This window comes from Eucyclogobius newberryi, unplaced genomic scaffold, assembly GCF_026437365.1.
Source record: "Eucyclogobius newberryi isolate DKJ021-1_F unplaced genomic scaffold, fEucNew1.0.hap1 SCAF_2, whole genome shotgun sequence".
NCBI classification, from domain to species: domain Eukaryota; kingdom Metazoa; phylum Chordata; class Actinopteri; order Gobiiformes; family Gobiidae; genus Eucyclogobius; species Eucyclogobius newberryi.
Genome location: NW_027315834.1, coordinates 25,597,803 through 25,624,143, shown reverse-complemented (window position 1 = coordinate 25,624,143; position 26,341 = coordinate 25,597,803). Strand labels below are relative to the sequence as shown.

Genomic DNA, 26,341 nt, shown 5'->3' with positions numbered 1-26,341 from the left:
GCAAGGTCAGATACTGGTAACTGACGTTAGCGCATTGGTCGACTGTAATGACGCCGGACTCTGGAAATCTAATTGTTGATTTTTGACATTTTTAATATTTGAGTATATGTGGTTTTAATCAAATAAGCGCTTTATTTGAAGACATTTATATATTTTCAAAGAGTTCTTAGTCCAGTTTTTTTTCTATATAATTTATATAAAACACACATCATTAGATTTTTTTTTTTTTTTTTTTAATGGAGGTTATTGACCTGACTTTGCCTAAAAAAAATAAGCATATTGTTCTGTAGCATGGCGGTAGCGTTTAGCCCGCAGCTATTGTTAGCATTTGTAGATATTTATACAATTTTGGGCCTTGAAATGTCGCACCATAAAATGTAAGTGTTACAATTATTGTGAGAAAAAACATCACAATTTAACTATTATTCACGATGATTGAAACTGTGACCAAACAACATTGAAATCTATAATTTTCTCTCATTCCCGTGGTCTGACATGTACAAAATTAAACTTGAAAGACAAAATAAAGTTAAGTGTGACAAAAACAGCCAGATTAAAAATAGGTCCATTTTTGGGCGATAGATTGAACAAAATATATGTAATTTTGCTTCTAAAATGGTCACTATTATTATTTTTTTGGTTCTTCCTTTTATATTATGATCTGAATAATCCTGATTATCGATTAACCAAATAACCATCCTTTGTTGAACCACTTTATTCTTATTTGGCACAATGTAACACATGACCCTCTTCTACATTATAATGAATGGATTGGTTATATTGACTATTTGCCCTGCGACAAGTTGGCCACTGTCCAGGGTGTACGCCGCCTAAGGCCCGAAGTCACTGGGATAGGCTCCAGTCACCCGCGACCCCGAAAGGGAACAAGCGGTAGAAAATGGATGGATGGATGGATATTGACTATTTGATATCCGCGGTCAGGTTGCAAGAAAATTACAGATTGTGGAAATACCATAGTGGGATTTATTTTAGTAAAATGCTAAATGTCTTCTAAAGAGGGCTGAAAACATCTGATTTTGTGAGATGCTGTTCAGAGTTCACATTTCAAACAGATCCAGGAGCATTGACATGAACATTTGTGACGAGCGACGCGTGAACCGCTAACACGAGCCTTGTTTCTGCAGGTGGAGGTGAGTCCGCTGGAGAACGCCATCGAGGTCATCGAGAACAAGAACCTGCAGCTGCGCACACTCATCACGCAGTGTCAGAACCGGCAAATGACCAACATCAACCCGCTCACCATGTGCCTCAACGGGGTCATCGACGCCGCCGTCAACGGGGGCCTGGCCAGATACCAAGAGGTGCGTTTGGATAGAGCTGTGTCCAAAGTCTATAATACAGGATTTTCCGGATTATAAATTGCACCAGCCAAAAAATGCATAATAGAGAAGAAAAAATAATATATAAAACGCACTGGAGTATAAGTCACATTTTGGGGGAACAGACAGAACAGACATTTAATCTTGAAATGCAGTTTAAAATAATAACAGATTAGTGAACATGGTGAATAGGTGTACTGTTGCTACTCCGTGCGTAGCATTAGCATGTCAAGGGCAAGCTAAGTTTGCAGATCTCTTCTATGTAATTCCCTCTGCGGCCAGTAGATGGAGGTCTAAGACAATTCCCAGTGCGATCGATTATTTTTTTATGTCCTAAAACTTAACATACCAAAGCGGAGGAACTCTACAGCATTTTTTTCCCCTTTCCTTTTCCTTTAGTATAAAAATGAAGGTAGACTTTCTGTTGTCGTGGCAATAGAAACGCCGGGATCTGGAAGACAGGGTCGAAGGGTTTTAGAGACCGAGCTGGAGACGAGAGATGACGTATGGATTTCCTAATGATCCATGAAGGTGGTTTTAGACTGGGAGATGTATGGACAGGCAGCACCATTTGTAGAGGGGACGGACGGACGGACGGATGGATGGATGGATGGATAGATGGATGGATGGGTGCACGAATGGGGCGAGGGCGTGACTCAGTGGGTTCAGATGACTCGGGGAGGAGGTGACGGATTGGATGGATGTGCGATGTACAAATGGCCTGGACGCGGGCGCGTTCGATGGATGGACGCAGGGATAAAGAGGGCTCGGGTCAGAAGTGCGAGCGAGAGGAGGGTGAGGAAAGGAGATACCGTGTTTTGCGGATTATAAGTCGCACTGGAGTATTAGTCGCATCAGCCAAAAAATGCACAATAGAGAAGAAAAAAAATATAGAAGTCGCACTGGAGTATAAGTTGCATTTTTGAGGGGAAATGTATTTGTTAAAATCCAAGACCAAGAACAGACATTTCATCTTGAAATGCAAGTTAAAATATTAACAGATTAGAGAACATGGTGAATAGGTGTACGTATGCTAACGTAACACCTAATGACTCTTTTCATCTCGCCGCATTAGTTTGTAATTTTTTGCACATTTTCCTTTTAGTCTTCCATTTAGTTGGAAATCCAATTACTCACATCAGATTCAATGGAAAACTCCTGCAATCCAGTAATGATTTTAGCATGTCGTCATCGATTACTCGCCAGTGACTCACTGTTTGCTGCAGGATCTTTACATTTCAGCACGACTCTGAGAAAACTCCAGAGATATCACATCCGGGTCACATTCAAGTCACATTCGAGTCACATTCGGGTCACATTCAAGTCACATTCGAGTCACATTCGGGTCACATTCAAGTCACATTCAGGTCACATTCGAGTCACATTCGGGTCTCATTCGGGTCGCATTCGGGTCACATTCGGGTCTCATTCGGGTCACATTCGAGTCACATTCGGGTCACATTCGAGTCACATTCGGGTCGCATTCGGGTCGCATTCGGGTCGCATTCGAGTCACATTCGGGTCTCATTCGGGTCGCATTCGGGTCGCATTCGAGTCACATTCGGGTCGCATTCGAGTCACATTCGAGTCACATTCGGGTCACATTCGAGTCACATTCGGGTCGCATTCGGGTCGCATTCGGGTCGCATTCGAGTCACATTCGGGTCTCATTCGGGTCGCATTCGGGTCGCATTCGAGTCACATTCGAGTCACATTCGGGTCGCATTCGGGTCACATTCGGGTCGCATTCGGGTCACATTTGGGTCGCATTCAGGTCACATTCGGGTCGCATTCGGGTCACATTCGGGTCGCATTCGGGTCACATTCGAGTCACATTCGGGTCACATTCGAATCACATTCGGGTCGCATTCGGGTCGCATTCGGGTCGCATTCGAGTCACATTCGGGTCTCATTCGGGTCGCATTCGGGTCGCATTCGAGTCACATTCGGGTCGCATTCAAGTCACATTCGAGTCACATTCGGGTCACATTCGGGTCGCATTCGGGTCACATTCGGGTCGCATTCGGGTCACATTCGGGTCACATTCTGGTCACATTCTGGTCACATTCGGGTCACAATCGGGTCACATTCGGGTCACATTCGAGTCACATTCGGGTCACATTCGGGTCACATTCGGGTCACATTCGGGTCACATTCGGGTCACATTCTGGTCACATTCGAGTCACATTCGAGTCACATTCGGGTCACATTCGAGTCACATTCGGGTCACATTCGGGTCACATTCAAGTCACATTCGAGTCACATTCGAGTCACATTCGGGTCACATTCAAGTCACATTCGGGTCACATTCGAGTCACATTCGAGTCACATTCGGGTCACATTCGGGTCACATTCGAGTCACATTCGAGTCACATTCGAGTCACATTCGAGTCACATTCGGGTCACATTCGGGTCTCATTCGAGTCACATTCAACCGGAACCCACGGAACTTCATCGCTCCAAAAGCCAATTTGCAATGTTGAACTAAGAAAAATAACATCTGTGACAAAGCTGTGAACATGCATGGTCGCTGGTGGCGTGGTGGTTTAACGTGTGGCTCGTATGTAGTCGTTACCGGCTCGAGAACAGTTTGTTGATTGTCTCTACTCTCTCTCTGCCCCAAAGTCACGCTACTGCAGTACTTCAGGCGAGGAAATATTGTTTTAAAAAGTATCTGTAGCACTGTAAGGTCCATGCAATTAAATCATTATTTTCTTCCTTGTCCTGCAGATATGCTGGTTACTCCCAATAACAAAGCAAGGATTATTACCAGTTAAATTACAAATTAGGTATTCATAATTTGGTTGTGGATATTGTTGATATGGTTATAAAAACTTTTAAATTTCTGATCTCTCTCTTCCAAATTCATGCTACTGCAGTTATTCAGGCTAGAAATATATATATTTTTTAAGTATCGGTAACATAGTAAGGTCCATGTAATTAAATAATTCAGTGTGTTGATGATAAGCTATAATCAAATAGGCTAAACCACATCTGATTCAGTGTTCACATTGTTAACAATAACCACGTATTCCAAAGATGTTCTAGTTAAAGCTGTGTGCCTTGAAGGTGGAAAAGCACTTTATAAATACACTGTAGTAGTAATAGTAGTAGTAGAAGTACCTCTGCTGCTGCACAGTATTCTCAACATCACACTTAAGACGCTCTATTCAAACGAGGACGAGTGAAATTCACAGAAAGGATTCAGAATGAGCCCGAGAAAGTGGTTGTACTCTGAGCAGCGACTGGACTCGGCGACTTGCTCTCTGTCGCATAGCAACCGTCGTGTTCCGCTGGGAGAGAGTCGGATCCTACTGTGTGATATCTGTGTGTGTGTTTGTGTGCGGGGGCGGGGGCTCTCCTAGTGTACTGTATGTGCATCAAAAAGGTGTACACATGTTAGTTCTTTTCTTAGCTCTGTCAAATGGAGTGTAATAGAGTTTAAAATATATTCCAGTCGGTCCATAAAAAGATGAAATGTCGGTCACATTCAAACTTGCAGCCAAGAAACCTGGAACGGATCCTGGACCTGACAATGACTCAGGCTGTGTTACCTCTTGTCCTTTTTAGGTCCTAGTTTTAGTCCAGTTTTTTGTCCAAACATAGACTTGGTTTGGTCACGTTCTGGTACTGGATTAGTTCTGGTGTAATCCAGATTTAGTTCCAGGTTCAGTCAAACTATCAGGACTTTTTTTAATTTATTTTTAATTTATTTTAATTTATTTTATTTTTATTTATTTATTTTATTTTTATTTATTTATCTTTTTATTATTTTCATGGCCGATGTCGATACCGATAAATTAGACCTCAGAGCAGCTGATAGAATGTAAAATTATCAAAACTAGGCCATAAATATTGTATTCGAAATGACTATTAACTTTATTTCCGTCATATACTGTCATTGCAAGTAACTAACTGCTAAGTAACTAACTGATAAGTAAGCTTTATAGTCACATTTTGGGAAATTCCATTGTTGCAATGAATTGTTATTAATAACGCTGTATGTCAGTTAGTCAGCCCAAACCAAATATTGGCAAAATACTGGAGATTTAAAGCCGATATGCTAAAAATATCAACCCAATATGTCGGCAAACTGATGTACATTATATAGAAAGTATTAACTGTTTTTATAAATGAGTTGAATTCACTTAATTTAGTGTGAAAATAACAAATAATATCGCTCCGGAGTATAAGTCGCACCCAAAACTATGAAACTATGCTTATAATCCAGAATATACGGTACATTATTTATTCTTTCTGCATTGCGCTATTAATTAGTCTGCAAATGTATTGAGTTGTTGTTTGTTTATTCCTATTTACTTCTCCATAACCTGCATGTTTTCGAGGGAATTCAAAGCCACGAAATGATATATATGACCGCGATAATCCGCACGATCAATAAGTCAACATTTCTCTTCAGAATCGTACACACAGCGCCTTCCGAATCTCTCGACGTTCCCGCAAAACGTCCCGGCGATCGACGAGTGCGGCTTCGGTCTGCTCCGTCACAAACGAGCGAGCGATTGTCACGCTTCAGACTCACCGCTTTAGTTTGAGCGGGACCCTCGGCGTACGTCTCTTAATTGGGGCTTTCCCGATGATTCGCCGGACCAACTCTCAACTCTCCGGCACGAACTCTCGACTCCGCCGCGCCGCATGAATTTTCCATCGTTGACAGATCGACAGAAGGCTATTGATTACGTTCGCTGGCTTTTCCCCAAGATATATGCTACGGGAGAAATGAAAAATAACCCTTATCTTTCTGAATTACAACCTTGTTACCTCCCGCATAGATTCCATATCGCAATTGATTAAATCCCACCGCGAGCTCTTTACCGCTCTGGGAAATTATGTTTGTGTTGAATTGTATCTCTCTCCTTATCGAACAATAAAACCATTGTGTTGTGGTACAGTGATTATTCCGGTGCTTGTTATAAGGAGCCACGTTGCATTGTGGAAATGTTTTTTTCTCTAACGAGCCCTTATTGGGTTATATGGGTTTTGGGCCAGAGCTGCAGCCTGTTGTGAAAAACTCAATTTAATTGACAAAAATCAACATAATAGAATTATCATTATTATTTGTTATTATTGGAATTTTTAGGTTTGTAACAAATACACAAGGACATGATGTATATTTATGTCAAATTAAGAGTTTATTCCAGTACTTTATTTGAAAAGTAGAAGAAATATTCGGTGATTCAATTCAATTCAATTTATATTTGTAACGCCCAAAATCACAACAGCAGTTGTCTCGGAGGGAGACAGTGAAAAATGAATCCAGCCTGGACACTAAACTTTGTCTTTACACTATCATATCAAGAGTTAAAAATTGTTTCAATGCAGGATTCTTGTCTATTGTATTTAGGACAAAGGTGTTTTGTAATAGCCTAGAGTTATATATATATATAAAACCCACTTTTGTTTCAAGCGCTATCTAAAACATTTCTATGCATCCTTGTTTTGGGTTCAAGTGTAAGTAAAAAAAACTTTCAAACATTTATTTCCCTATATATTGGGGACAATATTTCATTTGTCATGGGATTAACCATTGTTTTGCCAGGGAAGCAAAAGATTGTGGTCTGTGTCGTCCTCTTTATGGATCCACGTTTTATCATGCTAACGATGCTAACATCATTGCTAACAATGATGATTGAAAACACATAATTTTCCCCTCACAAAAGTACTAACTCATCCGATACCTTTACAAAACGTTTCAGGAAAGGTCTAACGTTGTCCTTTAACGTGATTTTTCTATCGTATTTTTTTGTCTGGTCGACATGTGATTTAATTCCACTTTCTTGGCATTTTATTTCACGTCTTTTCTAATTCAAACGGAGGCAGATTTCAAACGGCGTGTGTGTTTTCGCAGCAGTTGTCAGTCACTCGTCTCTGTCGCTTTGGAGATAGACAGGTTCTTCCCGGGGAACAGGGGCCGCGCTGCCGCTGTGTGGATCTCACCTCGTCTCCTCTGTCACTTCAATGCGCCGCCTCTGTTAAAGATTTCAAAGCAGATGCTATTGCGACTCGTTCGAAATTCACAGCGACGCCCGTCTCAGGATTTCAAATAAACACGACTTTTAAAGACAATCCCGCGTTTTTGTTGATGACAGATTTCATCATCCGAAAGCAGAAAGTGCAGTTAAAAAAAAAAAAAAAAGAGATGTTAATTGAAAAGTGTGGCCTAGTTTCTTACGGAAAAACAATGTATTTGCCTTGTTCGCGCTCATGTAGGGAAATGTCAAATTAGGACAGTATTTTATTAGAAAAGTGGAAGAAATATTCTGTGATACGAATGCAAATAATGAATCTAAATACATATTAGTGTTGTCACGATGCTAACATTTCCAACCTGATTTTGATACGAAAGAACATACTCGATTCTCAATGTTGATTTACATACGTTAATGTGACTCGAATGATTAAAAATGCACCTTTTTAGTTCAACGTTTTAAATATTAGACATTCAAAACGAAAATAGACTTTTCACAATATTCCATTTCGTTCACGCTGCAGATGGCGGTGGAAATACTTGCGTCCGTCAACTGCAAAATATGGACTCCAGGATCAGCTGTGGTGACTTGTTATTTAAAGTTTATTAAGTTATTTATTAAGTTCATAATCATTCTAAAACTGTTCAAGTATTTTTTTAGTATCGATACTTGTTCATATCTAGTTTTAGCATAATTAAGTATCTGATTTTTTAAATACTTTTAAATACATCTCCAATGCATATATATATAGTTGAATCGTTTATGAGAAAATAAAAAACATGATGAGGAGATGAGGATGCGTAAAGATTTGTCAGTATTATGTACCGGTAATAAGTTGAGGATAAACCAGATTTTCCGGCCAAAAAATGCATAATAGAGAAGAAGAAAAAACATATATAAGTTACACTGGTGTATAAGTGGCATTTTTGGGAGAAATGTCTGATAAAATTCAAGACCAAGAACAGACATTTCATCTTGAAATGAAATTTAAAATAACAGATGTAGAACATGGTGAATAGGTGTACGTATGCTAACGCTAACACCTTCAGCTACATGAGGCACAGACAGAACTGTGGTAAGTGTCTGGTATGTTAACGTAACATATTAACAGTTATTCAGATAACTAACAAGTTTACCAAAGCATCAGTTTTACCCCAAATCACTAAATCCATTGAATTCTTCTTCCTCTGTGTCACTTCTAAACAACTCCACAAACTCCAGAGGTAGAGGAAGTGCAGATTCTTCTTCTGCATCGCTTAGAGCCTAGAGCGCCCTCTTGTGGTTGCCAGCGTGAAAATAATCAACATGTGAAATGCGGCCAAACTATGGAAAAAGTATAGTATAGTCCAGAAATTACGGTATGTCACATTAAAGTTTAATAAAATACATGATTGTCTTGTTGCCAGTTTGTTCATTGACGTTCCTAAACATTTAGACAAAGACTCAGGGGTCCATGTCCGGTGCACGGGGCCCAGTGGGGATCAAGGAAACGCTGCAGCTCCGCCTCCCCGTGCGTGAATAACAGCGCTGCGTTATGTCTCTGTACAGGCCTTTTTCGTCAAGGACTACGTTATGAATCACCCGGAGGACGGAGACAAGATCGGACGGCTGAGGGAGCTTATGTTCGAACAGGTCTGTGCTGAAACATCACTTTTCTGACATTTTTAAGACATGGCAAAGGTGGGTAGAACAGCCAAAATGTGCCAAAATGTGAATACTGTTACTTTGACACAGTGGTGGAAGAAGTGCTTAATTTGGTTACTTAAATAAAGTACAGGAGCAAAAGTAAAGGTAAATGTATCACGTATACAAATCAATTTCAGTAAATGCATTGAAATGTTTTACATCGTACGTTTCGGGTAAAAAGTAAAAGTATTTCCTTTTTTTTTGCTTTTAAAGAGGGGAATATATTCAACCAATTTCATGATGTTTCTAGACTTTTTAAATGCATTTTTTTTTTTTTTACTTAAAATGATGTCACCATAAACCTACTAAAAAATAACCCCTCAAACTATACAGAAAGTACTTTTTACTTTTCAGTCCTTTTGAAAAATGTACTGATCCTGCTCTCAAATGTAGTGAAGCAAATATAAAAAGTATCCACTCTGCTTTTACTTGGTTACTTTCCGACACTGCTTTGACATCATATTACTAATACTGCGCAAGAAGTAGTAGTAAAACTAGTGACTATGATGTAATGATACAATCTACTCGACAAAATCTTTAAATAATGAATGTATTGTTTAGTTTTTTATCCAAATAATATTTTTTTATCCAAAAGTATGAAATGAAAGATGCAACAAACGCAAATGTTCAAGAGATTAAATATTTGTCGGCTGAATCTTTTTCTTTTTTAACTGGAGTAAGTGCACTGCAACTTCAAAAAGACGCCTGATCAGCAGACCCCAAAACCCTGTTATATATATATATATATATATATATATATATATATATATATATATATATATATATATATTTTTTTTTTTTTTTTTATCCTATCCTTTGGTCACGTACATAATATAAAACATATAAAACATATACACACACATCGCTGCAGGATTAAACATAAATACATTGGTAGAACAAATATGCCCTGCGTGGTGTATCACCCGTCATGCTTTACCCTTTATCAAGTCCAAACCTCAGCTTTAACAAGCCCTCATTTACCACAAATACAGTCGTTACCATGCACACCACACTGCTCCCAATTACCCCGACAGAACCAGTATCTGCAATCCTCCTTTTTCTCAAGCTCTCTGATCAACATTAGCCCCTCTACTTACCTTCATTTGTCTTGGTCCTACCACCCACTGTATGTCACCTTCACTATTCAGCTTTATTTGTAATAATATCTTCTTTTACTGTTTCCCCATGCTCAATTTAAATATTTATGTCTGTACATGAGGTGATTTGCAACAAAACAAAAAAAGAAGATATTACTCAAGTAGAATGTGATCGATAAATAAATGCATGTTTCAAGATTAAGTCACAAAAAATATCTGTAATAATCAAAGCCTATAAGTAGCAATTTATATGTTTAAATAAAGGTCATTTAGCTCATATGTGTACATGTTCAATCATGTGAGCTCGACAAGTTACCGTATTTTCCGGAGTATAAGTCGCACCAGCAAAAAAGGCTAAATAAAGAAGAAAAAAAACATATATAAGTTGCACTGGAGTATGAAATGCAGTTGCAAGTGTGAAAATGACAAATAATATCACATACAAGTCGCTCCGGTGTAAGTATATAAGTATAAATGTAAGTATAAGTCGCACCCCTGGCCAAAACTATGAAAAAAGGTGCGACTTATAGTCCAGAAAATACGGTATACACGGATAAAAAAAGCCATTTTCAAGCCACACGGAGAAAGAGTGCATTGTTGACATTATCCACAAACTAGCCTACTTTATGTCATATTTTAGCTGCAAGATTTTTCTCTAGTCATCTATTGAAATAAATACAATCCCCGTTTCATCGTAAGCAACATCAGAAGACCTGTCGGAGGGGAAATGGGCGGGGCAGAATAAGACAAATCAAAACGATGACTGTATTCTTCCCATCACTTAATACTTTTCACCTTCCACGAGTAAGTTAAATCACACTTGAACAATGAGAGTGGGAAAGAAAATATACAGCGTTTATTGATCGCTTGCGTATCATCTTAAACAATAATTCTCGTACGAAACACTCTATGTAGACACCGTGAGATTAATTACCGTGATGGATCTCACTGTACGAGCGCGCCAAGTCCTGTAGATTTATCTCCTCAGACCGGCTACGATAACATGATCAAGCTGCTGCCTCCACAGCTAAAGATCATTCGGGTTTTACCACGGTTTTCTACAGAGACTATGGAGTTATTTTTAAAAGGAGGGCAGTGATGTTTTAAACAGTTATTCTTTTAGAAGGAAGTCTTAAGAAGGTGCCAGAAAGTGAAAAGATAATACTTTCAAAGGAAAATAATATGTCTATTTTACAAATCGACTGTACCCATGTGTTTTATATTCTAAAGACAATTTGCTTTGCTCCACATGTATCTTAAAAGGGTGAAAATTAGACTGCTGTGTGCCGTATGCATCAAACTATGGAGCGTTTCATCCTCTGCAAACCAGGAAGCTTGCTGTTAGCACGCTCGTTAGCATTACTGTGGCAGCAAAACACTGAAAGTTGACAAAAGGGCTCATAAATTCATTGCGGTGAATAATTATGACGCTCGAAATGTGTTGAAATTCTTCTCATAAATATCGTATTTTCCGGACTATAAGTCGCACCAGCCAAAAAATGCATAATAGAGAAGAAAAAAACATAAGTTGCACTGGAGTATGAAATGCGGTTGCAAGTGTGAAAATAACAAATAATATCACATACAAGTCGCTCCGGAGTATAAGTATATAAGTATAAATATAAGTATAAGTCGCATCCCGGCCAAAACAATGAAAAAAGGTGTGATTTATAGTCCAAAAAATACGGTATACATTATTTTTGGGGAATTTTAAAGACCAAAGACAAATCAGGTACAGCACCTTTAAGTAGGAGTAAGGAATTAAAAAGTGATGGATGAGAATAATCAATGCGCAAAGAGTTTAGCATCAGCAACAACAACAAAAAAAACATGTTCTGACATAGTTTACAAAAGGAAATAAGGGAATAACAACAACTCTAAATGTGCTTCCTTCAGGCTCATATTCTGGAGTATGGCCTCGCTGTGCATGAGAAGTTCGTTCCCCAGGATATGAGGCCTCTGCACAAGAAGCTGGTGGACCAGTTCCACCTGATGAAGTCCAGCCTGGGCATTCAGGTACCTGCTCCACACCCGCTCGCTCTCGCACCTCATCCATATTCACCAGGCTCCGGCGCTGACACCTTTACGAGGCACTCTGTGATTGAGAGTTTATTAACGCTAGTGTATTGCGCATTAAAAAGTATAATATTGTTTTCTCCGAGTCATTAATTTTGCGTCTATAGCAACACTTTCTGCATTTGACAAGATCCATCTGAAGACTGTATGTATTTAAAGATTTTAAACACACTCACAGAATGCAGTATTGTGATATATTTTGTACTGTGGAAGTTACGACTATCACTATTGCGCTGGATGTTACAAAACAAGAATTTGCTCTACATTTTGTCATCAGGTCTCGGGAATATTGATGCTCCAAGTGCTAATTTATGTTGTTGTTGTTGTTGTTGATGTTGTGTTTCATGTAATAGTCATTAGCCAACAGAAAAGGTGCATTTACCGCCACCTACTGTAGTTGTACGTCTTCTGTAGTTGTACGTCTCCTGTAGTTGTACGTCTTCTGTAGTTGTACGTCTTCTGTAGTTGTACGTCTTCTGTAGTTGTACGTCTTCTGTAGTTGTACGTCTTCAAAGTAAAAAAAAAAGGGAGGTGAAAAATGCAAATTTATGTTTTATTTTTTTATGAATATATCTATGTATTTATTTTGTCACTGCTAGTTCATCTTGTGCATTTCCTTCTTCAAACCCCAGGAGTTCCCGCCCTACGTACGTGCCAGTCCCGTACACTTCACCAACGGCAGCCCTCGGACCTGCCGGAACTCTGTGCCCACCATCATCAGCCCTGACGCAGGCCGAGGCGTCGCCAGGCGCAGGTCGGCCCTTTCTCTGTTGTGATTGTGTTTTAATGCAGTGTTAGGACGCAGAGGGAACAATCCACTCGACACACAAACATGAATGTAGTGGCGTGCGTAACTATGTTCCCCGGTACCCATGTTCCCCAGTACCCATGTTCCACAGAACCCATGTTCCCCGGTACCCATATTCCCCGGTACCTATATTCCCCAGTACCCATAATCCCCGGTACCTATATTCCCCAGTACCCATATTCCCCAGTACCCATAATCCCCGGTACCTATATTCCCCAGTACCCATATTCCCCAGTACCCATATTCCCCGGTACCTATATTCCCCGGTACCTATATTCCCTGGTACCTATATTCCCCAGTACCCATATTCCCCGGTAGCTATATTCCCCGATACCTATGGTCCCCAGTTCCCATATTCCCTGGTACTAATTCCCCAGTACCTATGTTCCCCCTTTTCTATGAACGGGGGAACTACGCATATACTAGCATAGGCATAATAGTTGTGCATAAATGTATGGTTTTACAGTATAAATATAGCAGCATAACCCAAACCCCAACCCAGGTCTCGGGGAACATGGGGCTGACCCCAATGTACTGTTTGGGCTGATGTATCGACAAGTACTAAAATAGAACATTTTAATTGACGCCAGGAAAATGCCGCTAATTGGTAAAGTAATAGTAGAAGAATCGGTCATTCTGGAAAAAAAGTTACCACAGAGAAAAAGGGTCACACCGCTCGAATATTTGGTGGGACCGCTTTTAGCTTTGATTATAGCACATATTTCATTAAGCTTCTACAATATTAATAGATTAATTTCCATCCAGTGTTGCACATTCACAGTTGATCTTGTATTGCTGACGTGAGCGAGCACAAAGTCTTCTCCAGCTCCAAACACTCTCTCTGAGGTTCAGATCTGTAGTACATTAGCCTCTGCTTCTCTTTCAGACTTTTTCTCTGCTCGATGCCAATGATCTGACCCTTCTCAAACACACTTACATCTGTTCCACAACCATGGGATTCGTCTTTCCACTTAGTTGTTTCAGAAAGCCGCTCACTGCTTCAGCTTGGTTTAAATACCGTGTTGCGGCTGAAAGATCCTCACCTGCTGCAGTTCTCCAGCAGGAGCAGAGGGCCTACTGCATTTACTTAGTTGAATCCAAGTGGTGCCTTTTTTCTTTCTTTTTTTTTTGGACAAGCAGTGTTTGTTGATAAAGTTACAGTTTAAAATTACTAACTTATCCATGGATTTGCGTCACTTCCTGGACATTCTGGGGGTTTTTCTTCCTTCAAAAGACACACACCTGAGGACCACGCGAATGCACCAATAATACAGTACTCTCTAGTCTCTTTCTTTCTCCTTCTCTGGTCTTTACTCATCTGGGCGTGAATGGCGGCGTGCGCTTCTGTTTTTCGACCTTGCGCAGCCTTGTTTGGTTCCTGTTTGCGACGTGACCTCGCGTGGCCTTTTTTTGTTCCTGCGCAGTCTGGTCCCAGGGGGCGCGATACAAGGCGACATCGGGTACTCTCAATCTACCGCTGACATTTCACTACTCTCTGATTTTCTCTTTTTGGAATTGTCTGGTGACACAAAAGCGGGTTACGTGCCTTTGATGAAATATTGAGGCCGGTGAACGTTCTCTCCATTCTCGCTCGTCTTGTGTAATGCCTTTTATCTGCTTCTTATCTGAATTTGTGTTTTTAATTATCTATTTACTCTCCCATCTGCTTCGCTGCTGCTGCTGCTGCTGCTGCTGCTGCTGCTGCTGCTGCTGCTGCTGCTGCTGCTGCTGCTAAAACACAATTGCTTTGGTGAGTAATATTCATGATAGCGAACAAAAATACAATCTTAATCAATGTTAAGTTTGATAATTTTTCTAATTTGATTCCTCTTTTTACATGTTTTTTCCGCAGTCCTCTCAGTTACCCGGCTGTGAACCGCTACTCCTCGTCCTCCCTGTCGTCTCAGGCCTCCAACGAAGTCAGCAACATCACAGGCCAATCTGAAAGTTCAGACGAAGTTTTCAACATGCAGGTGCTGATTAGTCTTCATTTTATTTTACTTTATTTACTAAATTAATTAATTAATTTTATTTATTCATTATTATTTTTTAAACGTTTATTTATTATTTATTTATTTATTTCAACAGTCGATTATTTGGAGTCTTATTTTGAAGTAACCACACTAGTCTCATTGTAGAAAAAGATTCAGTTTTGTTTACAACTGAATCTTTTTCAACAATGGAACACTCCTGGACGAATGAGGGACTACACCGACACACTAGTCTCACTCACAAAGAAAAAACAAACGCGAAAAATCACAGAATGTAAAGTGAGCACCTGAGATACTTAAATATTTGACTATAGACACATTTTTAGATCTGTTATTGTGATGATTATTAAGAATGAATTGTGATGTTTCGTTGAATGTTTCTTCTTCTTCTCTGTCACTACTAAACAACTCTGCCAACTCGTAGGTAGAGGAGGTAGAGGAAGGGCTGATTCTTTTTCTGAGAGCCTAGAGCGCCCTCTTGCGGTTGCCAGTGGGAAAATAACAAACAAAATTATATAATATAACACATATAAGTCGCTCTGGAGTATAAGTCGCACCCTGACCAAACCATGAAAAAAGGTGCAACTTATAGTCCGGAAAATACGGTAGTGAATGTCATGTTTAAAGGACAGTAACCATACAAACCAAGCATGATATGTGCCCTTTAAGTAGTCAGTCTGTTCTATGGTTAATCTGAGTACTTTTCACACATAGTCTTTAATATCTACGCCGCTGAAACACGGCACACATTCACACATTTGCGAGATGTGTGCAGCGTCTTGCCTGTGCTAGTAGTGAAATCAAACAGCTAACCCTCTGGTGAGTGGGTACATCGACTTAAATGAATCTGTGATACAACAGTGTTTTTGAACAGTACACTTTTGAGAGCTTCTTTACAACGCTGGTCTTTCTCATCATCTGAGCATGTTTTATGACCTGCCGTCCTCTTTTTCAAGTTTGTACCAATAACTCACAATCAAAGAGTCACACTTACTCTCTGCAGATTCGTACATCACATGGAGCTCACTTAATTTCGCCGGCACTCTCGGCTATTTATGGATTTTTATTTTTATTTTTTACTCCTGGCATGAAGTCTGCTTGTTGCACCTGGCAGCCCTGCATTCATTATAATAGCAAGAAAAACACAGTTAATACATAAATAAAACAGCGTTGTCGGGACGTGACTCAGTCTGTTACAACATAAACATCAGACGAGGCGGGTCCTTTGGCACGTTTTCCCTCGGAGGATCCATTTGTAGGTTTTTTAATTGGAGCCCTGCTGCGCATTGTGGAAGAATACAAAAAAATGCTGTGCACACAAACACCATCGTGTTTCTTTGAGTGAAATCTGTACTCTCCAGCTGAACTCGGACAAGACTGAAATCATCATCTTTGTCCCTCAGAAACAAAGAGAAAGTGTTAGCAGTCACCTCCAGAGTCTCGCTCTAAAACCTACAAATCAAGTTAGAAATCTGGGGGTAATAATGGACTCAGACTTGAACTTTAATAGCCACGTCAAATCAATAACATCAGCAGCTTTTTACCATCTAAAAAACATTGTCAAAATCAAAAGTATAGTGTCTAAACCAGATTTGGAGAGATTTATCCATGCGTTTGTCTCCAGTAGATTAGACTACTGTAACGGCCTGCTCATTGGCCTCTCCAAACGAGCTGTAAAACAGCTGCAGTACATCCAGAACGCTGCTGCTCGGGTCCTGACTAGAACCAGGAAGTATGATCACATTAATCCTGTTCTCAGGTCTCTGCACTGGCTCCTGTGGCTCAGAGACTTTAAAGCAGCTCTGCTTGTGTACAAATCTCTCCATGGCCTAGCACCAATACTCTTCTCTTTCGTGTCTTAAACTGTTTTGTGATTTCTGTCATGTTTTTTGTGATTTGAATGCATTTGTTTTCCTGTTGTGTGAAGCACTTGGAATTGCCTTGTACAGATTGTGCTCTGCAAATAAACTTGCTCTTTTGCTTTCGTTCTTCTCTCAACAGCCGAGTCCATCTACCTCGAGCCTCAGCTCCAACCACTCTGCCTCGCCGAACGTGACCAGCTCCGCCCCGTCCAGCGCCAGAGGTAAACGCACCACTCCATTTTACAACTCGCCGCGGTTTCGTCCTCTTTTAGCCGGCGTTTAAATCCGGAGTGGCCAGGCGAGTATAACCGAGGAATATCAGTGTGGACGCTCGCAGTTTGCGGAATGCGGCCTTTGACCTTTTGATTGGCACGACGCCCGCTGTTTGTTGTCGGTGGAGGTCAGTGAGGGCAGATGACAGCGAGGGAGGCGCGGGGCAGAGAGGGCAGAGGAGATGCAGCAAAACAAGCTGCAAACGTTCCTGAGAATACAAAATGAGAAAACCCGCAAAGGATGCAGTATTTAGGTCGTGATAAAACATACCGTCTTAAAATGTGAAAAACAGAAGTTGTGCAGTTTAGAACCATTTCAAACGGCGCACTTCTTGCTTCACGGCAAATACAACGCTATATAATTACATGCAGACAGCACACAATGATCTAATTTTGACCCTAAGAGCTGCTTTTACAATATGTCTCTACTGGGTTAAAACAGATGTTACTTTATTGCATAAAAAAACATATTTAAACCATGAATAATGAATCCACTATCTCCATGGAGATGTTATTGCTTTGCCTGTTTAACACTAAAGTTATCTATCTTGTTTAGATTAAATTTAGAGTTGCCTAAAATATCAGAAATTAGATTCTAATCAATTAAAAATTATTAAACTTGAATAAAAATTAGATTATCACATTTCAATATTAAAATTTAAAGAATTCAAAGTTTTTTTTATCATCATAGTGGTATCAATAACGTTTGAAATATTAGCATTGTGTTAGCATTGTGACAACACTAATTCAATTACAGGTGCTTTTATTTATTTTTGAAATACCTTGAACAACACTGTGAGCAAGGGTCACCTCTCCATAGATCTGACCTGTAACTTATGCCATACTACTAGTGATAAGTAAGCTTTGCAGCCCTTAAACACGGCTAATGAACCAGGTTGAACTTGGGATTAAGGTTTGCAGGTGTTTTATATGAAACTGGCTCACGTCAGACTGATGTGTCTCTCTCTGAATTGAGTTCTTCACATTAATCAATCTGGAAACTCTCTGGCTGAAAGCGTTGGTTAAAAAAAAAAAAATACTTCACGCTGATTGATCACAACAGCGGAATAAGCAGAAAACTCTAGTGTTGAATCCAGTGTTCAGAAAAGCACCGTAATCGTTCTGAAAAAACAGTCCATACAAACCGTTTTCTTTTGACTTCCTCCCGAACCACAATGCTGCTCTGTGATTGGCTCTGGTCCCGCCTGTTGGCCCTAAATGCCTTGTGATTGGCCCCGTTTACCACTGGTGCGGACTGCAAACCGATCAACAGGAGCTTAAGATGGATTCTCAAGAGTTTGTGAGAATCCATCTTGCTGCCAAAGAAAGTATATTATGACTCTGGGTACGATGAGGTCATACTCTCAGATTATAGATCTCAGACAGATTTACATATAGATCACGTGGCATTTACATTTCAAGACGTATCCAAAGAAAATCCAGAAACTATGATCTCAATAATCAAAAAAAGTAACCTACCTGTAATTTATTTTTAGAACTCATTGCTACTCCCTCTTATCACAATTTACTCACGATCCATACCAAATATTGATATATATCGATACTGACTGAGGTATCAAAGTATTTGCATTCATGCAAAGATATCAAAAATCTCTTGTATATCTAGTATATTTATGTTGCGGATCAGTTCACGATGGGGAGGTCATAACTTCTACAGTGTATTCCAAGGTAAAACCATTTGTAGCAGAGGCGTTTCAATGCATTATGGGATTGATATTGCGATACTTGGTATGGTAGTACTTGGTATCGTATCGAAGCAAAAATAAGATAAGATATTCCTTTATTGTCCACACATGGGGAAATTTCATTGTTGCAACGCAGGTAGATACAGAGGAAAAGGACAGATAACTTACAGGAAGTTTAATAGAAGAACTCTTATAAACAAAAACTCTTATAAACAAAAACTCTTATAAATAAAAACTCCTATAGACAAAACCTCTTATTTCCTAATAAGGAATGGAGGGGGAAAATAAAGATAAAATAAAATAAAAACATCTAGCGTAACAAGATAATACTAATAATAATGGTAAAATAAAAAAAATCATCTACAACTTACGATTATAATAAGACAATAATGGCTTCTGGTGGATGGATATAAGATCATCCACGTCTCCATAACGCACCTTTTATCTGCAAACACGTTTCTAACTCTTATCATAAAACCGTAACACATTAAGACATTTATGGAAATACATACCAGGTCTTTCCTTCATGGCGGGTGACGTGGTTGTGCTCTGGGTTTATCTTAATAAGAGCTCCTGATGAGTATCCGAGCTTATGGTCCGAGCACCTCTTCACTCGCTAATGAGCCGAGGCTTCAACAAAGCGCAAGGGTCATAAATATATCACAAGCGTAAAGACATACCTTCATGTGTCTATTTTTAGTCCGCACAGACGAGATGAACGCCGACGGATGAAGTGAGCTGCACGCATCTGTTCTTCACTGTCGCATCTGTTAATGGATGGATTAAGTGAAGGTTTGTGTGTCAGAAGAGGAGAAAAAGTGGCTTAATAAGACGCGACGATTTGAGGCTTAACTGCGGAGACGCTACAGACTCTGCTCTGGATCATTCAGATGTTAAAAAACAAACACTACAAAGACGGGGATATTCAGATGTACTACTCGAGATGGACACGTACAAGTTACGATACATCATAAACGTGAAGGGACCATTAAATTAACCACTAAAGCGCAGGAATATCACTTTGTAATTACTGTTTGAATGATTAGGCCCCAGTTATTTTATTACTTGGTTTACAGATTTTTAAAAGAAAAATATTGCACAGGAAATATAAACATGATTTCAATTTCAAAAGATGTTTTCTTCCGGGTATGCACGCGACGCACAGGTGAGTAGAAACTGTAAACTGTAGATTTAGCGTGTTTTAGACAGACATAACGGACGCTTAAGTGTGCACCCTCCCCCACCCACCCAGTCACGGCAAAACGCGCTGAAGAAAAATGTAAACGGGTTTAAAATGTGTACTTGAGATATTAAGGAGCGCAGCAGACAGAGACGGGTGCGCGCTCTCCCCGGGACCGCGCAGGGACAAACCCGCTACGTCAGACTTCCGCAGGAGTTTGGCGAGAAATTGCTTCACGCGCTCTTATCTTTTGACTTAATACTTCTTTTTACATTTAATTTAATGCTATTTGCGTTGTCGGCTGTACTTTATAAAAAAAAATATATAATAATGTATTTTATTTATATTGTAGAAATCAATCATCTAAGTGCGGCAGATCCGTAAACCAAGTAATAAAATAACTAAGGCCTTACCCTGAAAAAAAAATTAGTTGTGCACTGTTCTCCAAGACAACACTTTAAAATAAGCTCCCTTTGTAAACTATTTAAAGTATGCACTAGTTATTTGTTTCTTATTTATTTGCACATTTAAGGCATTTGCTAATGTTTATCAGTCACTGAAAACAGTTTAAGAAGCAGCTTATTCATGCTTATGAACATATTACTCATGGTTTATTAACATTTATAAGGCATTAGGAAATCCCAGTGTTGCATATAATATAATAATAGAAAAAACATAACTTATAAAAATACTTATGTAGAAAGACTCAAAACAAAACTTCTTATACTTTTAATAAAAATAACAATAATACTCTTAATTACAGCTGTTATATGGACAGAATATTGCACCAGGATTATTGACATTATGTCACAGTATTGCACATGATTATGACAGTATTGCACATGATTATGAAGCTGAGTCATCTGCAAATGCTAGTTATTGTCTTAAGTGCTTTAAAACAAGTAGCTTACACATTAAAACCTTATAGTTTACTAAAGCATTTTAAAGCATTACGATACAATAATAATGCAATTGTTTTTTTGGAGATATGTAAATTTAGTCCAGTGTTACCATATTATCTCTTTTTGTGCCGTATCTTCCATCTTTAACCCTGATAATTAACTAAACCTTTCAAAAAAAACGCTGCTCTTTCTGCTCGTTCTGTCCGGCTCATTCATCAGGTCGTCAATTACAAACGCACACGAGTCACAGCGGCTTCTATTATTATTATTATTGCTCCGTGAACTTTGCGTACGCCTCTTCTCACGCCTCCCTCTGTCGGAAACTACCCGGCGCACTAGAAGGGGCGAGGCAGGTGCGAGCGTACGAGCGAGTGGGAGCGCGCAGGAGCCATTTATCACGCCGTGGACTCGGTGAGGCTGAAAGAGAGAGAGAGGCCGGCGGGCAGCAGGAGAGATTGGCCTTTCCTGATTGCCTGTATTTGTGGGTAATGGTCTCAACACCTTGCTGCTGCTTTTTCAGGTCCCGGGTGTATTGGAAGGGGCCTGTCGAGCGCGTAGGTGGTACTATGTCTTGGCTCTTGTCGTTTCAGGTTCTCCTCAGATGGCGGAGAAGCACAAGCATTCCAGGGAAAACGCCTGTCTGTCTCCACGAGAGCGGCCGGTCAGCGCCATCTTCCCCAACCCGCTGGAGCCTGCACAGGTGGGCAAAGACAGGGCGGCGGACCCACGGTGCCAACTAAAGCTATGTCCAGATACTGGTCGATTCTAAAAGTAGTATTGAAAAAAATATATATACTGTTTTGAACAATTGCCAATGCATAAATGAGACCAAATTGGATACAATCATTTGAAAATAATTTAATGAGTGTTGTTATATGTAAGAAATACCCACTGCTGTCGTTTGGTGTTGAAAATTGCAATGTGTTTTTAATTTTCCTTTTCATTAGTGTTGAATTTTGAGTTTGCAGTATTTTACCCTATAATTTGATCCTATTTTACACTAAAGCACAGCAATAAACCATGACCAGTATATATATATCATATATATCATTGCCAATCAACAAAAGTCACAAGCATAGGAACTTGCTTCGGCGATTTGGTGCAACATCAAACGATGATTAATAATAAAAACAAGATAAATAGAATCAAACATTTACTATGCATAATTTCTTCATATTATGAGCTGGTTCACTGCATCAAATCTGTATAATATTACTATACTTAATGTATAACATTACTATACTTAGTGTATAACATTACTATACTTCGTGTATAACATTACTATACTTAGTGTATAACATTACTATACTTAGTGTATAGTAATACTTAGTGTATAATATTACTATACTTCGTGTATAACATTACTATACTTAGTGTATAACATTACTATACTTAGTGTATAGTAATACTTAGTGTATAATATTACTATACTTTGTGTATAATATTACTATACTTAGTGTATAACATTACTATACTTAGTGTATAATATTACTATACTTAGTGTATAACATTAGTATACTTAGTGTATAATATTACTATACTTTGTGTATAATATTACTATACTTAGTGTATAACATTACTATACTTAGTGTATAACATTACTATACTTAGTGTATAATATTACTATACTTTGTGTATAATATTACTATACTTAGTGTATAACATTACTATACTTAGTGTATAACATTACTATACTTAGTGTATAACATTACTATACTTAGTGTATAATATTACTATACTTAGTGTATAACATTACTATACTTAGTGTATAACATTACTATACTTAGTGTATAATATTACTATACTTAGTGTATAACATTAGTATACTTAGTGTATAATCTTACTATACTTTGTGTATAATATTACTATACTTAGTGTATAACATTACTATACTTAGTGTATAACATTACTATACTTAGTGTATAATATTACTATACTTAGTGTATAACATTACTATACTTAGTGTATAATATTACTATACTTAGTGTATAACATTACTATACTTAGTGTATAACATTACTAGACTTTGTGTATAATATTACTATACTTAGTGTATAACATTACTATACTTAGTGTATAACATTACTATACTTAGTATATAATATTACTATACTTAGTGTATAACATTACTAGACTTAGTGTATAACATTACTAGACTTAGACTGCTCCCTCTGCCGTGTTTTTGGACACAAGTAAATTGTGCAAAGACACGATGTCATTGGCTGTAATTATAGCCCTTTTTAATTGCTGCAGGCGTGTAGTGCTGCTATTGACAAATTGCACGGCCATTTTCCATTTTTTACCCAAAGCGTATGGCACTATTTGGCAATATTTTCCCATTCTGCAGGTGCAAATCCCAAAAGAAATTACCACTGGCAGTAGCCACAGTTACAGCGTGATTATGACTGTGATTACTTCCACTGCAGGGATAAAATATGTATAACAGCAGAAATGCATCATATGAAGCGACATGGGCAAAGACATGACAGATTTTCTCTCCACATGGTGAGGCAACAGCACAATAACCTGATATTGTTGTTGCTTCTCTGGCTGAAGGGCAGTACTTCTATCACACGCTCCATCTTCAGTGACAAAGCCCCTGTTTCTGAAGGAAATCATTTCCTACACTTCACAACAACATCACTCTATACTATGTCTTTGTGCTTTCTTTCACTTGTTATTTCATGCTTTTCTTTTTTCCCGTGGGGAGATTGACAAAGATAAATATATAGAAAAATGTCAAACTAATTTAGCTTAAAACTAGGGATGTAACAATATTTCAAACGCTTACCACAATATTCACGTCACGGTATGATATTTATTGCCAAATTGTCTGATAGAATTGTAGAAATGATAATTGACGAGCCTTTGGTTACATTAATATTGTCAAAGAATTAAGATGTAAAAGTGCTTAATACACTGGAATAAATAATAAAGATAAGTTGCAAATAAGTGCTTGAATTAGGTCAAATTTATCTTGATTATATTTCGAATTTCTTAAAATAAAATTTGCCTGTGAAATTAGCAGTTTTTTTCCCTTTTTTCAAGTGCAGTAGCTTTTTTTCCTGCTCATTTCAAGTGATAAAACGCTTGAGCGACAGTTTATATTTGTTTCACTGGAAACTCGTATTATAAGTCAGTCAAAAAATCCTCAAATTGAGATAAATAATACTTAATTCAAGTACTTATTCACTCATTGTCTTATTTACGATCGCAGTGAGACGCATGTCGTCTCCACTGAAACGGAGCAAAGGATCATGGTCTGTGTTGTTCCATCTCTTTTGTCATTATTTGTTTGATATATTACAACAGCCCACAATATATATATATATATATATATACCAACGTGTACTTTTTTGTTTTTACTGAAGTGATCGCTAAAAGAGCAAAAGTACACATCGATCGATTCAAAATAACAGTCTGTTGAAGTTCATTGCAAAACCAGTACAAAAATAATATTCAAATACTGCATACATCGGGTGATTAATTAAGTTCTTGTGTTCACAGAGAGCGCCTCCTCATCAAATAGGAGACACCACTTTACCGAGAAGTGACCCAAACCTCTCGGCGCCGGACAAAGGTAACACATTGTATAATTTTCTCTGCATATTCCGCATATCAGTTGGTGTTCAGTAAAGTATATGGGCGGTGATGTATTTGCGGGAAGGGCATCAGGTGCAACGGTTACGGCGGCGCAAAGTCCGACTGCCGGAATTGAGAAACAACAGATCAATCGCGACAAAATCAAATCAGAATCGGTTTTATTGCCGTTGTCTGTGAATGATTCAAACGCAATGCAACATAAAACAATGTGTAGTAATAATGATATTGGTTAAAAAGTATAGAATGTGCTAAAATATAACAGCGTGTAAGATAAAATGTGTAGAATAGAAGTGATTTAAATCTAATATGTATATACAACATGAGCGTTTAAAAGCCTAATGTTCCTGCGCGGTGCAAATTCCTCTTTCAAATTGTGGCGGTCAATTGCTTTTTTGGTGTAACATTTATCATATTTTCCGGAATATAAGTCTCAACAGCGAAAAAAAAAATACAAAATAGAGAAGAAAAAAACATATATAAGTTGCACTGGAGTATAAGTCGCATGTTTGGGGGAAATTTATTTGATAAAATCCAAGACCAAGAAAAGACATTTCATCTAGAAATGCAATTTAAAATAATAACAGATGAGAGAACATGGTGAATAGGTGTACGTATGCTAACGCTAACACCTTCAGCTACATGAGGCACAGACAGAACTGTGGTAAGTGTCTGGTATGTTAACGTAACATATGAACAGTTATTCAGATAACTATAGCATAAAGAACATGCTAACAAGTTTACCAAAGCATCAGTATTACCCCAAATCACTAAATCCATTGAATTCTTCTTCCTCTGTGTCACTTCTAAACAACTCCACAAACTCCAGAGGTAGAGGAAGTGCAGATTCTTCTTCTGCGTCGCTTAGAGCCTAATATCACAATACGGTATACTTTTGGCGGATCGAGTCTCAACAAAAAATACGGCTTATGTTAAGAGTAGAGTGTGGACATATTGATGTAGGGCTGCGGCGTGAGTGTGGCAGCAGGTCAGGTGTCTACACTCTGGAGCCTCGGAGCAGCAGTCCCAAGCCCCGCCCAGGCAAGACTTTTAGGACTTTTTCCTTTACACCGATTCACAACCAAAGCGAGGATTTTATGTCGTTTTTGTCCATGTAAAGGTCAGATCTACATGTGGTTGCGTTCAAATGCACACCTTCATAGGATTATTATCAATTTCTGGACCTTTAAGATTATTTAAACAACAGTTACCCGGGCCAAAACCATGAAAAAAGGTGCGATTCATAATCCAGGAAATACGGTAAATGAATGTCAAATCAACATAGAGGCCGACAGATGGCAGACTAGCCACTTAAAAAAAAAAACATGGTTCACCTTTGAATAAATAAGATGAGAAGAAAAAAACCTGACACGTCAGAATAAAAGTGTTGCGTGTGGAAGTGACAATTTCCCGCCGTATTCATCTGTTAAAATAAAAGTGTGATCGCTAAATAATGCCGCGAGAGAAATTAACAGAGACAATATGGTGGCTCTGTGCGCGAAATTAATGTCACGACGGTAGAAAGTGATGAAATTATGCAAAAGTGAGACTGTTCGAACGTGTTATTTAGTCACATTATCTTGCCGTGAAGTCTAAATATATAAAAACCTGTTAGTTAACTTTGCTAACAGATTGGCGTTCTATTTTTACAGTCCGAATAGAAGCGCTTTATTGTTTCCGTCGCCGACGCTAAAGTAACTGAAAGAAATAAGCCTTCGTCCTTGCCTTTGGCTCAGATACACAGCAATATTTTTTAGAAACGGCTCCGTCTCCCGGTTTAAAGGGCAGTCTACCCTCAAACAGTTTGGCAAAGAATGAAATGTATTTTTAA

General features: G+C 38.7%; 1 protein-coding gene across 2 annotated transcripts in view; it reads left to right on the top strand.

Annotated features, from left to right (window-relative positions):
• Positions 1-26,341, top strand: part of dock4b (dedicator of cytokinesis 4b) — a 228,037-nt gene that overhangs the window by 182,770 nt on the left and 18,926 nt on the right. Inside the window, exons 43-50 of one of the 2 annotated variants that reach the window (XM_072454830.1) lie at positions 1,146-1,322; positions 8,879-8,962; positions 12,010-12,129; positions 12,822-12,943; positions 14,859-14,970; positions 16,990-17,071; positions 21,501-21,610; positions 24,418-24,490. In XM_072454830.1, the coding sequence (XP_072310931.1) occupies positions 1,146-1,322; positions 8,879-8,962; positions 12,010-12,129; positions 12,822-12,943; positions 14,859-14,970; positions 16,990-17,071; positions 21,501-21,610; positions 24,418-24,490 (880 nt within the window). Of the gene's footprint in view, positions 1-1,145; positions 1,323-8,878; positions 8,963-12,009; positions 12,130-12,821; positions 12,944-14,849; positions 14,971-16,989; positions 17,072-21,500; positions 21,611-24,417; positions 24,491-26,341 lie in introns of both variants that reach the window. The other variant, XM_072454829.1, reaches the window with a different exon arrangement.